The 15514-nt window shown below is 42.2% G+C and overlaps 1 protein-coding gene across 2 annotated transcripts in view; it reads right to left on the reverse strand.

Moving 5' to 3' along the window:
• Nucleotides 1-7431, reverse strand: part of ARVCF (ARVCF delta catenin family member) — a 228761-nt gene extending 221330 nt beyond the window's left edge. For both annotated transcript variants that reach the window (XM_077834996.1, XM_077834997.1), the window contains exon 1: nucleotides 7216-7431. In XM_077834996.1, coding sequence (XP_077691122.1) covers nucleotides 7216-7431 — 216 coding nt within the window. The remainder of the gene's footprint in view (nucleotides 1-7215) is intronic.
• Between the last annotated feature and the right edge of the window lie 8083 nt (nucleotides 7432-15514).

The raw sequence follows: 15514 nt of genomic DNA on the forward strand, positions 1-15514 counted from the left end.
TATTTGATCAAAATGTGAAAAACCCATGTTTCTATATTGTGTTACTTTGCCACTCCACTCGGGGAAAACAGCCATTGAAAACAAAATCAACGTACTAATTGTATTTATAGTTTCCAATCCTAGGTCTCCTAAGACAGCTCATCATGAACAAAACACATGCTGGGAGGAACAGGTATAGAATCACCACACAGGTTCCCCTACACCCACTGTTCAGTCAATATTCACTGCTTAGCAATGTATGCCAATTCCATGTTCTCTATACAACACTAAATCCAGTTTTCCTTCCCCAGTGGGAACTATTATTTCCCATGAAACAGTATTCCATAAAGCACAGTAGGGATCTACAGAACTCACAGTACTAACACCATCAGTTTAAACAGCAAGAATGCAAATGGGTGACAGATTATTAACATTCTAAGACACAATGTGCCTCACAGTAAATTCATGTCCACAATTCTTTTAATACCAGGTTTTGTAATTCTATATATTGTATTTGCACATTCCATTTTGGGTATAAGCTACCTGCCAGTGCCCTAGCCAACTGTTAAAGAAAATTCTAAGCTCTATTTGTAGAGCATTCACGAAATATAGGTTAAAAGAATGAGAAATCAAGGTCAAAGCCATGAAATGCAATGAACAGTTTAATTCAGTAGGTTATTTTGTCAATTTTAAGTCTTTTCAGACTCCATTTTAATGGTCTCAATTCAACGTGCAGGAGGGACAGTCCTGTGGGCAAGGCACAGGACACAGAGTTAAAAAGATCTGGGATCTACTGCACATTATTCCACAGAGTCTCTGTAAAACCTTGGGCGAGTCAATTAGTTTTTGTGTCTCAGTTTTCCACTCTGTAAAACACGGATACTTGCCTACCTTGCATGAGCGGGAAAACACTTTCAAATCCTTGTAAAGCACTGCAAGATCACTGGAAAGAAGACTGGAGAGATCAAAGTATTGTTGTGTTGTAGTCATTGGGATAAGCTAGCCGCTGTATTTTTTTTTTTTTTTTTATGAAGCATTAACATGAATGGAAGTTGTCAGTGTATTGATAGGGGCAGGAGCCTTTGAATGTGAATATTTTTGGTCAGATCTCCAGTTGATGTGAATTGCCCTAGCTTGATTGAAGTTAATGCCAATGTATACCAGCTAAGGATCTGGCCTTTTATTGTTATAAGTTTCATGTCTGTGAGCTGTTTTTATTAAAAAGAATGTTCTTTAATATTAAAATATTATGTGCTCGGAATGGTTAGCCGCGATCCAATGACAACATTGCTCCTCTTTGCAGTTCAGGGTGCTATAGTAAAGACCCTACACATGTTCACTTTCATATCTTTTCTCTATCGTTCCACTGCTCACAGTAGGAACTAAGTTGAAGTTTGATTTGAAACAAAGTGAAATAGAAGCAGGCAGATTAAATAAAATCCCTCACACATGAAGGGTTTTAAGGTTTATCAAGCTTAGAAAAAAATCACATCATCACTGGAGTCTTTAAACATTTGTGAAAGAAACAAGATACGCTCTATTCATAAATACCACACTTAAAAAGTTATTGTGCTATGTCTGCACCGGTAAAAGGATAAAATGTCCAAATCCATCTATGCTGCGAGTACCCTGACACCTTGGGACATCAAACTACAGAGTCATCCTTTTCCAGTCTTGTCTTCTACAGCAACATGTAGGGAAGCAAACAAGAATGCCTGGACAGCTGGCTCTGCTCATTTGAGGGAAACTGGATTTCAGTTTTGGTAACATATAGCCAGGGCCAGTCACATAGCTTCTAGTGCCCAAAGCTACAGAAGAATACACTGACCTGAATGGAGCTAGAGGTGGTATGGGTTTTAGCAAGAATTTCTATTAACAGAATGAACACTGTAAGATGAATATGCACTTAAACTTTACACTATTAACGTGTTGTAGGGCAGGAAAGGCTTCCTATGCCATTTTTAAGGGTGGCTGTGATACTGGCAGGCCAGGTGACAGCTCATGCAAGGCCCCTAAGCCTGACTGAACACTGACAAATGCATAGCTGGAAACCAGTCTGGGTTACTGTGTGTTAGTATTGTTAAAATAGGCATTTGATTTATAAAAATGTGTTAGTCTGTGAAATGCTTGTAAATTGCTGCATGAATTAATTTCACTTACAAAATCTGTATCCCAGATTAAAAGGTAATATTTAAGTGTTTTCTCTGAGACTGTGGAAGTTTTTGCTCTGATACTATAAACTCCCCAGTCGGGGGGGAAGCATTAACAAGTCTTAAATATTATAGGGATGGTCTAGATCAGGGGTGGGCAAACTTTTTGGCCTGAAGGCCACATCTGGGTATAAAAATTGTATGGTGGGCCATGAATGCTCACAAAATTGGGGTACAGGAGGGGGTGAAGGCTTTGGCTGGGGGTGTGGGCTCTGGGGTGGGGGTGCGGGCTCTGGGGGTGCAGGCTCTAGAGTCCCAGAATGGGGCAAGCCCCTGACCCTGCTCCCTGGTGGGAGCTCGAGGGCTGGATTGAAAGGCCTTACGGGCCAGACGCAGCCCACAAGCCCATAGTTTGCCCACCTCTGATCTAGATAATACTTAGTCCTGCCCTGAGTGCAGGGGACTGGACTAGATGACCTCTTGAGGTCCCTTCCAGTCCTATGATTAGTTTACCACAAGAAGTGTCGTCTCCTTCCCAACAAAAGAATGCCCACAGACACCAGACAAGCCATGTATAACATCAGTGGACAAAAGACTTTGTGTGCACAAACCCTTGTCCCATTATCTTGAGCTCTGGGGGAATGGAATAAAAGTCCATAAGAAACTGTTATCTCTATGATGCTTGAACTCTGAGGGGCAAAGATTTTTAAGTAAAAGCAAGGGATCCCCAACCATTTAGCTTTGGTTAGCCCTAAAGAACATATAGAGCTTGCATATCATAGCAGCTTCTATCATCTTTTGAAACCTAACACTACAACTCATTTGTGTGAAAAGGAGGACTTGTGGCACCTTAGAGACTAACAAATTTATTTGAGCGTAAGCTTTCGTGAGCTAATGCATCCGCTGAAGTGAGCTGTAGCTCATGAAAGCTTACGCTCAAATAAATTTGTTAGTCTCTCAGGTGCCACAAGTCCCCCTTTTCTTTTTGCGAATACAGACTAACACGGCTGTTACTCTGAAACCTGTCATTTGTGTGAGTATGTTAACTTGCTTTAAACATGTAAATAACTCTTTATTTCTTTTCCATAGTTAATAAACTTTTAGTTAGTTTATTATAGGATTGGCTCAAGCCTTGTTTTTGGCTTGAGATCTGAGATGCAACTGACCTGGGTAAGTGACCGGTCCTTTGGGAATGGGAGCAACCTGAATATTGTTGTGATTTGTGGTGTAAGGGACCATCTATCACAGGGGCAAGCTTGTCTGAGTGGCAAGATAGACCAGAGTACTCATGATCTGCCAGTGTGCTCTTGTTTTGACTCTCTTTGCATCTAAGGTGGTCTAGGTGTTCTAGAGGGCCCTTTTTCCAACAGCATCTAGGGAGGCAGTTACAGCTTCCTCTTATGATTGTAGCCCCTGACACTGTGATCCATGGCTTTCTGGATTTCTAGAATGGATTACTGCAATGCCCTCTACATGAAGCTTCCTTTGGAGACAACTTGGAAGAGACACATGGTATAAAATGCATTTACCCAGGTTTGTTTAGCCGCATTAACCACATAGAACTTGTTACTCCTCTCTCCAGGAATCACACTTGCCAGCAGAGCTGGCTGCCCACATGGAGTTAGTTAATCATCCCCCGACCAAGGAAAGTACAAGAGGCAAGCACCCAGCCCCTGCACACCCAGGAACTTTGGCAGGCGTGCTGCCTCCAACAAAGGACTGTGCAAGCCAAGTACAACTGAGCTCCCCCAGTTTTTCCTCAGGCAAAATTCAATGAAGTCAATGGGAGTTACAACTGTTTATCAGCTCTCAGGGGGGTCATAACGTGGTAACAATATTTAAACAAATCTTCCCCTTCATGGTACATCATAGTATTTGGTTCTGTGGACAAAAAGACTTCAAGCATCATTCCAGACCTTTCCAATTAACATGTGAACAAACCTTTTCTGCAGTATTTATAGTGGGAGAGGTGGTGAAATGACTTTCCTGGACATCAAAACAAATATTTTTAAAAGCCTTCAGCAACCCCCCCTCCATGTTTTCCCCCATTTAAATAGCTACACTTAAGTAAAAATCTTTTTGCAATTAGAGTGCATCTCTGACATTATTTGCCCATCTGACATTTCCTGGTGGCGGTTAAGAGATGATGTACACTGCTAAATAATGCCTGAAGCATATGCAGCAAACGTAGACAAATGGAGTACAATTTGCTTGTGCTGTTTGTGCGCTCCAAGCTCACGCTGAACAGACAGAATGACATAAGATTATTTTTCTTTCCATTTAGTGAAATGGCTAGCTGAGCTGCTTGCAGCCTAGAACAAGAATATGCTGTTGAGATAACGAACAGCTTAAGGTTGGTGTAAAAATAAAAAAAGGAGTACAGCTGACAAGGTATCTAGAATGAATTAGAAACAACATTTGCATAAGTCCTTGATTTTGTTTTTAAAGGACTTCAGGAAACTATTACAATTCTCACACTTTGCTTCTGTCCTCTTCCCTTTTCTAAAGCATTTTTTGTTTAAAATAAAACAAAAGAACGAAAATGAAGCTAATAATGACGTCTGGGAGAAGCTCGGGAGTGCATTATTACAAGGGCAAGCAGTGATGCTGCTGCAGGCATACAGCAAAGCTTTCTCTACAAATACTTCACTGAGTAAGTCTCTTGGCCAGTGTCCACCCCAACTGTCAGACAAGATGTAAAACAGAAGCCCTGGTCACAGGGGTCATTACAGATTATATGGCACTTTCCAAAAGAACGGGTTGTTAATCCTCATTTCTTGCCCAAATTCCAGATGGGATAATTAGATTTGGTATATAATTCCCTTTGTAGATTCAAATGGAAAAACTCTAATATTAGCTACAAGGTTACGTTTTTGAAAGCCAGAATGGCCATACTGGGTCAGTCCAATGGTCCAGCCAGCCCAGTATCCTGTCTTCCAACAGCAGCCAGTGCCAGATGCTTCAGAGGGAATGAACTGAACAGAGTAATTTATCAAGTGATCAATCCTCTGTCGTCCAGTCCCAGCTTCTGGCAGAGGTTTAGGGACACCCAAAGCATGGGGTGGTGTCCCTGATCATTTTGGCTAATAGTCATTGATGGACCTATTCTCCATGAATTTATCTAATTCTGTTTTGAACCCAGTTATACTTTTGGTTTTCACTACATCCCCTGGCATTGAGTTCCACAGGTTAACTCTGCATTGTGAGAAGAAGTACTTCCTTATGATTATTTTAAACCTCCTGCCTATTAGTTTCTTTGGGTGACCCCTGGTTCTTATGTTATGAGAAGGGATAAGTAATACTTCCTTATTCACTTTCTCCACACCATTCATGATTTTATAGACTATCACATCCCCCCTTAGTTGTCTCTTTTTCATAGTGAATAATCCCAGTCTTTTTAATCTCTTCTCATATGGAAGCTGTTCCATATCCTTAATAATTTTTGTTGCCCTTCTCTGTACCTTTTCCAGTTCTAATAGATCTTTTTTGAGATTGTTTACTACACAGAGATCTGTCACCCACCAATGATCTACAGCCATTCAAAAATGGCTGCCTTTCAGTGGTTAGTGACAGATCCCTATATACTGTAGCATATAGCCTGTAAAGTGCTGGGTGTACCCTTCATGATGAAACGCACAGTGAATGTAAAGCTGAACACTAATGATTTACAAATGAAGCATTTCATGAATAGCCCCCAAAGAGGCCAAGGATTGAACACACATGTAGACTGAACTCTGGTTTTTACTTATACAGGTGGTCCCTTTCGGAAGAAGGATAACTTAGGGCCTGGTTACATCAATCCTTCTATTGATTTTAATAGGAGTTGATTGGGCTTTAAAGCATAGCCATGCAGGAAAGCTCATACTGTACCTGATCTGGCACCTTTCACAAAGTCACTCAGAAAAAGCAAAGGTGCAGGTGTACCATTCTTCTAAAATGTATGCAGCATCCCCCTCTAGTGGCTAATCATCAGGATAACAACTTACAACTGCTAACAGCTAATGGAGTTACTCCTTTAGCCCAAGCAGTAAAGGCCAATTCTTTGTGACTGAATGTCCTAATTGAAAACAGATGCTAAGGATAAACAAACAGTGACTAGAGGGAGTAACATGGCAGCCATGTTTTGTACAGCTGTCTTTCACAAAATAAATTCCTCTATATCTACCCACTGAATTTGTAAGCTACTGAACACCCAGAAAGAACTCTCTGACTTGGACAGCTTCTATGAAATACTGCCCACCAAAAATGTATTAGCATAAAGCTGTTTTGACATCACATGAACCCTACCCATGTACCGATCAATGCAAGAGTCTGGTATGATTGAAGCAAGCTCTAAAGTCCCTAGCAGATCAGGGTTTCATTATGGACCACAGCCTTCCCAATACTACTGTTTCTGCTGCATTATTTGCCACAGGCTTTCAAATCATTTGCTAGTTTAAAGAATCAGTTGGAAATACAACCAGTTTGTCACTTCACATTAAAAGAGTTAAGGAGCAAGCGGGAGGCAAAACTATGGCTGGGATTTATGAACAGACAAACATACAGATCAGAGCTTGTAACTTTAGAACAAAGTCCTTCATTTGAATAAACACGATGTGCCAAATCCTGAAGTCCTTACTCAAGGAGTAGGCTTGCAGTCCTTAACAGAGGAAATCCACCATTTTCACCCAGTCCCTGTTCTATCAAACTCCAGTTGACTTCAAAAGAAAACTTTACTTGATAATGACATCACGGTTTGGCCCTGCTTTTAAAAGCATAGTGATAGCATCACATGTAGCAAGCACATAGCTATAAGAGCCGGTGTGAAGGTCTTTATTGGGGTTTAATTATCAGAGAGCTATCATTTTTAGGAAGCATCCTTAGGGGTAAAAAGAGATGAGAGTAACATTTTATCCTAGGTGCTGTAATCCATGCTACCTCAATTAGTCAAACAAATATGCTGAGTTCAGTGTTTTTCTGTTTCATAATACACACTATGGAATGAAATGCTGATGACAAATAAATTGGGAGAGGCTCTTTACTTTCTGGAATGGGATATTCTGGGAGGTGTGAATTCTAGTGACAGGTAAGAGAAGCAGGCTGTTACCTGCAGGACAAGTTGCTGCCACGCAGTTGCCAGTGGCTGACCATTGCCAATGTTGCACATGCTCATTCGTTCTGAGGGCTGATTAGCACGTTCAAGCTGCAAGGAGACATTGCGTCGCTCTTCTTCAAGTGCACGGGTGAGCCGCTCGAAACGAGCCTCTTGCTCTTTAACAGATGCCAAAATGCTGGCAGCAGACCTGATATCATAATCATCCATGATTGTTCTCAAATGTTCCTGCCTGTTAACTGACCAGGGCAAATGGAAAGGGTTAGGTAAAGGGGCAGGAGGGCACAGGTCAGAGGTTAAGAATAAAAAGCACATGTTAATTACTCTATTAAATAGCATTCACTCTAAGATGCAAACTCTAATTGCTCTTTGAAAAGACTTCATTTCCATCCATTGATTTGATTTTAAATTAAAAGTAATTACCCCAAGGCTTCCCTGTTTAAAAAAAATGCTCACCTTATATAGAATTATTATTTAATTCCTTTGATCTTTCTTTTAAAACTTCTGTCTCAAGAGATTTTCATGCCTCTTGCAAAACTAATTTCACTGTGCAAATAATAATGTACTTTTAAAAGGATATAAAGATAATATTACTTTTCTCTTTTTTGCTGGAAGAACATATTCTTTATAACTATTCATCTGGCATCTTTGTCTTTCACAGAATGGATGATAATAGTTAAAGCTTTCAAACAGTGAAGCTTCATGCTTCTGGACAACAAATGCCACACCCTTATTGGTTTTATACTTCATTTGTCCTAGCAACGTCACTAATTGGGTACACATTTTGAAGGATCCTTGTAAATTTAGCAAGTTGGACAAAAATATGTTCATGCTATAATGAGAGAAAGGGGTGGCAAATTATAACACAGAACATGCTTACAGATGAAGTTTCTTTAAGCCATGATTTCACCACCTTCTCTCAGATTGTATTACCAGGGTATTTGCATGCATGATAACCAATGAGAATTTTCACACATAGCAGTCAGTCATGCAGCTGCTTGCTACTGATGTAAATGAGGAAAAACAAAAGGACACTTTCCAAGGAAAATGTACAGGTTTGCTTGTCTCCACATGTTGGAAAAACACAGCAAATCAATCAAGTTTCTTTTGAGATGTCTCTGCATTGACTATGTCATTTTTAAGATGTTCTCCATAATAAGCCCTCTCAGCATGTGTGTGATGCATGAAGCTCAACTTCCCACTGACGTTGCAAATGTATAAAGTTAATGAAGAGTCAAAATATTTTGATATAACAATTATGGACATTATGTAAAGATGCATGGTGGTTTCAATTCAATCTCTTTACTGAAACTAAACTATAATGAGTACACTATTTACAATATCTGGAACTCAGGCACTCACAAGGCAATATTATCTGCTTTCCCCACAATTCAAGCAAGTTTCCCGTCTTGTCAGAAGCCACAGTACTGAAAACAATTCTTAATAAGTCCTTTCAAAGGGCTTTATCCCATTTCTATGTGATTCAGAGGGTATAGTTACCTGCTCAACCTATAAGCCACTAGTTCCTTTTGTTATCTATCTACAAAAAACCCACCAAGTACTCTTGCAGCCCTGCAACTTATTGTTAACTCCTAAGGAGTAGCCCAAGATCCTTTTCTGTATGGAAAAGCGAAGGAATTATGCACTCTTCTTCAGTCTCGCCTGAAAAACAGATGACCTCTACTGTCACCATAACAAGTCTAATTTCCTTCAATGGCTTGTTTCTTCTTTTTTGGCATTTCACAATAGAATCTTCATGGTATTTTGTAGACTTTGGGCTGGATTGTGTCTTCAAGGCACAACCCTGTAGTAGTGAGGTGTGGAGGGGCTCAAGTTGCAGCTGGAACCATGGAAGGAATTCTGGCTAACTCAGATCCACCAACCTTTAACAGGTTGTAGACATGCACTCTCCCCTGCAACCAACCTTCTTCACTGGCAGATGGAAGACTGCCACCACCAGCCATGCTAGTCTTACGGATTGACTGTGCTAGTCTGTAACGAGCTGCTCTGTAAGGGTGCCATGGGAAGAGAAAGTTCTTTGTTCCCTCTCCCACATCCCTTCTGCACCCATGCAGAACTAAGGGATATGTAAACATTCAAAGTCTGCATTAATACTGCAGTGTATGAACTGAAGAACACCGAGGAATACCATATGCAGAAAGCAGCAAATCATTCCTTTCTCCTAGTTCTATTAAATGCTGTCAAATTGCGATACAGTAGCAGAGGTTAGCAATGATATGCAGTGCACTTGCTGCATGGAGAACAAGGTTTGTGTAACTCTTCCTACTTGTAGGGCTTCTCATCTGTTAGGACTGAATTTCCCCTGGTTGTTGTCTGCAGCCCTCACTTTTCTAATCTCCCATCATTGCAGAGCAGTTTGGTTCTATCCTTTATTTGGTACCCCTCTAATTTTGGAGTCATCCACAAGTTTGATCATGGCTGAATTTATATCAAAGGAACACCTGGCAGAGACAAACCAGGGTGCAGACAAGCGTCTTATTAATTTATTGATCCAAAAATCCTCTGGAAATCTTAAGAGTCCTGAACTTGCGTCCCTATGGAGGACGCTGTTTGAAAACTGACAGATACCTCCCCACTGTTAGCAGCTCTTCAGACCCCCTGGGAGTGGTTCGTGGACTGTACAGTGGTCCGCAGACTATAAATAGAGATCTGCCATATGTGATTTTAACAGGAGGAAAATAGATGTGATGAGTTGAAGTCCTGGTGTCACCTCTCCAAATGTTCCCCTACATTCCTCAACTCAAGAGCAGGTTGAAGCTGAGTTCCTGTGGAAAACTCCTCATTGTTTTTGTGGAAAACTCAGTACTACAAAGCTTACCCTGCTTCTTCTAATAGCCTCTAAGAGGAAGCACAGTAAACTCAAGATCTTTCTGAAGCAGAGCCTCTAGCAGATGAACCTACCATGAATTAAAGCTCATTCAAAATTTAGAGATTCAGAAAAGTAATGGCTTTGAGTGATCAACAAGCATCTCTCTTGGCCTGAGCTAACAAAGCTTTCTCCAGAACACACAATGCATCACTCATGACCTGTTTCTATTATCTCTGTGGTACTCTGGAAATATTCCTATAAGATGCTTCCATAGTCTAACTACAAAAAGGGAATTAGTTGGGAGTGAGGTGAAGGAGAGGACACCAAAATGGGGTATAAATTACTTTAAACAAATTACAAATCTACTTTCCCCTAGCAGTATAAAAATAAAATTCTAGAGAGTTCACACTGTCTTTCTCCTTAGGAACATCTAACAACAAAAGTCTGAAAAATGAAGAGTCCTGCCTGCCCCTCCTCCCCCCAACTGATGACTTGAAGCAGCGGTGTCATTAATACAAAGGAAAAAGACATGGCTGATCACTGAGCTGCTGTATACTTTTCAAGCCATGCTCTGAGAACACGTGACAAAGATTCCCCTTCAGAAAATCCTTGAATAAATGTAAATGGCTGCTAATGCCACGCAACTGAGAACCTCTCCCCATCTGCAAAAATGAGATGATATAAATAATATCAATCTCTAGAGTATCCTATAGCTCTCCATGAAGGAAATAACATGTGAGCCTCTTTGCAACCATAGATATTGTGTTTCTTTTCTTTGTGCAAAGAGAAACACAGGCAGAAAATAAATGCACAATTAGTGACCATAAAAATTCTGACTGCTAGGCAGAAACAGCAGCAGAATCACTAAATGCCTTTTAAGAACGGTTGGACAAAGACTGACATATGCATTTCAAATGATTTATTAGTAGATAAATACTTGCTTTCTGTTGATTGCATTTCCAATTATTTACCTAGTGTTTGAACAATTTACACTATCAGCAGTCTTTTCTAGAAAAAAAAAGTACTGACTCATGAAGTTAGTTAGGCAGCCTGCCACTTGCAATTTGCTACCATTTGTAAATAAATTAAAGTGTGCTGGAAAACCCTATAAATAAATGAAAAATATTTAAACTATAGCAGCCAGGTAAAGATTATTCCTTGTGCTGCAATTCTAGAGACTTACTTTAAACACAGCAAACAACTGCACAAAGAGTGTCAAAGGCTATGCTGACAAAAGCAAATCTATTTTGTCCTACCTATGTGATTCTAAATGTCCTTTTATGTTGTATTACAGCTAGAATACAGACTAGCAGTAAATTGATCTGTTTTTTCTGATTGCTCATATTTAGAATCAATGCACCAAGCTGCCTCATATGGGTCAACATAAGCAAAAACTAGTTGTTTAAGTCAGCGGTTCTCAACAGGGGGTCCCTGGCCCCCAGGGGGGTCCACAAACCATTTCAGGGGTCGCGGAGCCCCACGCTAAAACCCACAGCCCCAGCACCTCTTGCAGGGATGAAGCCAGGAGCCACGGGATTGAAGCCCTGATTCCCGGCGATCCCTGTGGGGTCAAAGCTGGGAACAGGAGGGCTGAATTCCGGAGCTCTGAGCCCCGGTGCTCCCCCCGGGGCAGAAGCCCTGAGCCCATAGGCAGAGTTGGGGGACACAGAGGTGTTCACCCACCCCAAACTACAGTGCAAGAGCAGGGAAGACCCGGGGCACTCCACCCTCACTCTCCACCTCTTTCTCTCCCCGTCCCCTGGCCAGGTCGGAGGCCGGAAGCCAGAGCTGGGCAGTGTGGGACAGCTGCTGCTCTGGCTGGTGCCACGGAGCAGACAGCCACAGTGTTCCCTCATCTCCCGCTGCTGCAGGGGGTTGAAGCTGCTCCCCAGCTCCCAGCCCCCTTTGCTCATGCAGCCGGTAAAAGCCATCTGGGTGGGGAGACCCGGCTCTGTGGCTGGCAGAGCCCTCAGGGAGCATCTACCACAGGGGGAGCCCTCCTGGCACACACCCCTAGCTACCCAATCTCTGTACCCTGAGCTACCCCTCTGTCTGCACACAGCCCTTAGGTACCCCCTTCTCTGCACCCTGAGCTACCCCCTGCCCACACACAGCCCCTAGCTACCCCCCTTCCCTCATGCAACCCCTAGCTACCCTGCACCCTGAGCTGTTTTCAAACTTTTTGAGCTGAGCCCCCCACCTTTGAGTTACAATTTTTGGTTGCGACCCCTCCCCCACAACCCAGACAGGGGGTGGCCTGCTGAGGTGAGTCAGGGGGTGGAGGTGGCGCTCCCTCCCCAGATCCCGTGCAGAGCTGGCTCGACCCCTGCTGTCCCCTGCCCACCCAAAATAGACATCAAACTACACCTATGCCTGAGGCCTCCTCTCCACCTCCCAGCCCAGAGCCCTGAGCCACCCCCCCCTGCCACTCCCCAGCTGGGCCCTGGAGATTTTGGAGCGTGTTGTGGGGAGCCTCAGAAAGAAAAAGGTTGAGAACCCCTGGTTTAAGTGATCACTTAGGGTGAAATTCCCCCTGATGCAAAGGACCGGCAAAAGAGCTATGCACCACTTACATCCAACTCATGTCCTGTTTTACAGTATGTATCTTTTGAGATTTATGGACTGCACAGGCCTTTTGCTAGTCTTCTGCAAAGGGGAGATTTGTCCCTAAGAATTTTGTCCTACGAAGAGTCAACGTGCTAGTGAGCAGTCCTCTGTGTTTGTTCAGGATTTGTGCAGAGACTTCCAGATTCTCTCTCTTTTGTGTACATATCTCTGCACTGTGCTCAGCAATGTGAGTAAAGCCCTAATTGTTCACTGAATTGTGCATTCTGGACTAATGGGAGAGTGGGTCTGGTGGGGGTGGAGGAAGGGTATTGCCTGGGGTTTTCAAAAGAGCCTGAGGGAGCGAGGCACTGATCTCTAGGAGTATGTCTACACTGCAGCTGGGAGCCAGCCTCCCAGCCCTAGGTAGACTCCTGTGCTAGCAGATCATGAGCTAGCATGCTAAGAAATAGCCGTGTGGTCACTTAAAACTCCAGCAGAGACTTGGGCTAAGCACCCAAACTCAGACCCAGGGGGTCGGGCGGGCTTGGGATCCTGAGCTGCTGCCCAAGCTGCAACGTCCACACTGCTGTTTTCGGTACACTAGCTTGAGCCCTGCCAGCATGAGTCTGTCTACCCATATAAGAGACTCACTTCCAGCTACAATGGAGACATACCCTAACTGAAATTCAGTGGGGGCACCTAACTCCCTTACATTGCTTTGAAAATCCTAGCCTAAACACTCCAGTCAATTCAGGTATAGGATTCACAGTTATTCCTCCTGCGAATGAAGAATAGTGGGTACTTGAGCGAGCTACAGTTAGAAACAGAGCAGGGTCTGCCAGTTGGTGGCAGAGATGTGTCAGAACCTTCTCAGGAAAAGGTGCTTCTCAGAGAGCTCTTCAGTATCCCATGGCATGTGACCATTTTCTTGTGTGCCCAGTAGCCTGCATAGCCTGTTCACCTCATGAATAACAACATACTCAGCCCCTCTGATGGTTTGCTGCTGCTCTCACAACCCAGTTTGCATCCAAGCAGGAACGAGTCCTACTAACAGGGAATACTGCTGTGGCAAGTAACAAGAAGTATCCTGAATATAGGCAAATAAGAGAAAGCAAAACAGAACGTGATATGTATGTGTATGTATGGGCATAGTAGCTACGTGCATCTGAAGGGGAGAAAGAATAACATAACAGAAAACTGGGATTGAAAAAGTCTATTGATTCACAGTTTATTTGCTAAAAGTTTCCAGAGTACACAAGCAGCATTAGAGTGAATGCTATCTCCCATGCAACATTAGAAATCATGCAATGAAAACCAAGCAATACACACCTAGTAGAGTATTAGGGTCTGAATGTTAAAGATGCTGTAACATCACCCACTAAGACTAGAAAAGTGTAGAGAAAGCAGGACAGCAGCCTCAAGCAGAATCAGCTACAATAGAAGGAAGGAGAAGAAAAGTTAGTTATTGAGGCATTAGTGCTCCAAGAGCCTCTTTCTAAACATGGTCATTCCAAATGTCCTCCTTTCCATATGGAATGAATGTCACAGTTTAAATATATATATATATATATTTACATATTTAGCATTTAAATATATATATATATATATATATATAGCATTTTCTGCATAACTCAGAAGAAAAAGAGAAACCACATTTATAGAAGCTAATCCTGACAGCCAGATTGGCCAACATGTTGTCAATGGAAATACTTACTTGTTACTGGAGAAATTTATTGCTAGTGTCTTACATGGGCTGAAAATTCTGGAACTCAGGATTCAGAAACTTGTACAACTTGACATTATGTCCAAAGTGTTCAAAACATGGGGGTCTAATGTCAGGCACTCAGAGTCATATTTAGGCACTTGAGTTACCCAATTTTCAGAAGTGTGAATATCCCACCTCCAAGTTGAGTTCTACGAGGATGGGGATGCTCAGCAACAATGGAAAACAAAAAACACCAGGCCATTTATTTAGGTGCTTACCTTTAGGCACCCATGTTGGAAATTTAACCCAACATAACATCCACTGATGTTGGTCAAGTTTTATGATACACACTATGCTACAGCCTGCAACCACAAACTACCTTGATCTGTTTAAAGTAACCACCTGAACTTCAGTCCTACAGGGAACCTGAATGAAGGCAGATCTTTGGAGCTAACAAGCTACATGTAGCTCAAAGAATCTCTAATCTGCCCTTTATAAAATTCTCCCTGTAGGAGGATTCAGTGCTGAAACTCCTTTGGGTCAAGGGTTACAAGTTTGCTACAGTATAATCCCAGTGAAGATAACAGAAAATCCATCTCACTCAAATAAGTAGTTTTCCTTAAAATGATGGAAGTTCAACACTAGTGATCAACAGCTCATCAGAAAGGGCACAAATATCCTAAGATGCAGACAAAGATGAAAGTAATGAGATGGGGCAAAAGGTGAGCCCACAAAGTATAGACTATGAGGAACAAACTCAGCAGAATTCAGCCTGTGCGTATGAAAAGAGCATTTTACAAAACCAATATATAATGTATGTGATGAACTCCAAGTTAACAGCTTTTCAGAACTTGGAGGGGGAATCTAGCTGGAGGCTGGCTCCACTCACTGTCATCGCTCTGGTTGACTGAGTTCTAATTTGACCCTTAAGCGACAATCCCCACCCATGAATAGCAATGAGAAATTCACAAAGAAAGCTATTTCAATATAGCTCTCTCATAGGCACAGGCTGACATATTGTGTTGGTGTCAAAAGAAACAAAAAGGCTGGTTAGGGTTTTTTTGTTACTGGGGATAGAAGCAGTCTGTGAAACAAGCCTTCAACAGGGGAAGGAACAACGGCAGTGGAAGTGCTAACAGGAAGACTAAGCAGACACTTCCTAGGGAAGGAACTTTAGATTTTTTTTACAGTTTGTATTGCATGGATAAGTC

This window comes from Eretmochelys imbricata, chromosome 15, assembly GCF_965152235.1.
Source record: "Eretmochelys imbricata isolate rEreImb1 chromosome 15, rEreImb1.hap1, whole genome shotgun sequence".
Lineage (NCBI taxonomy): Eukaryota > Metazoa > Chordata > Testudines > Cheloniidae > Eretmochelys > Eretmochelys imbricata.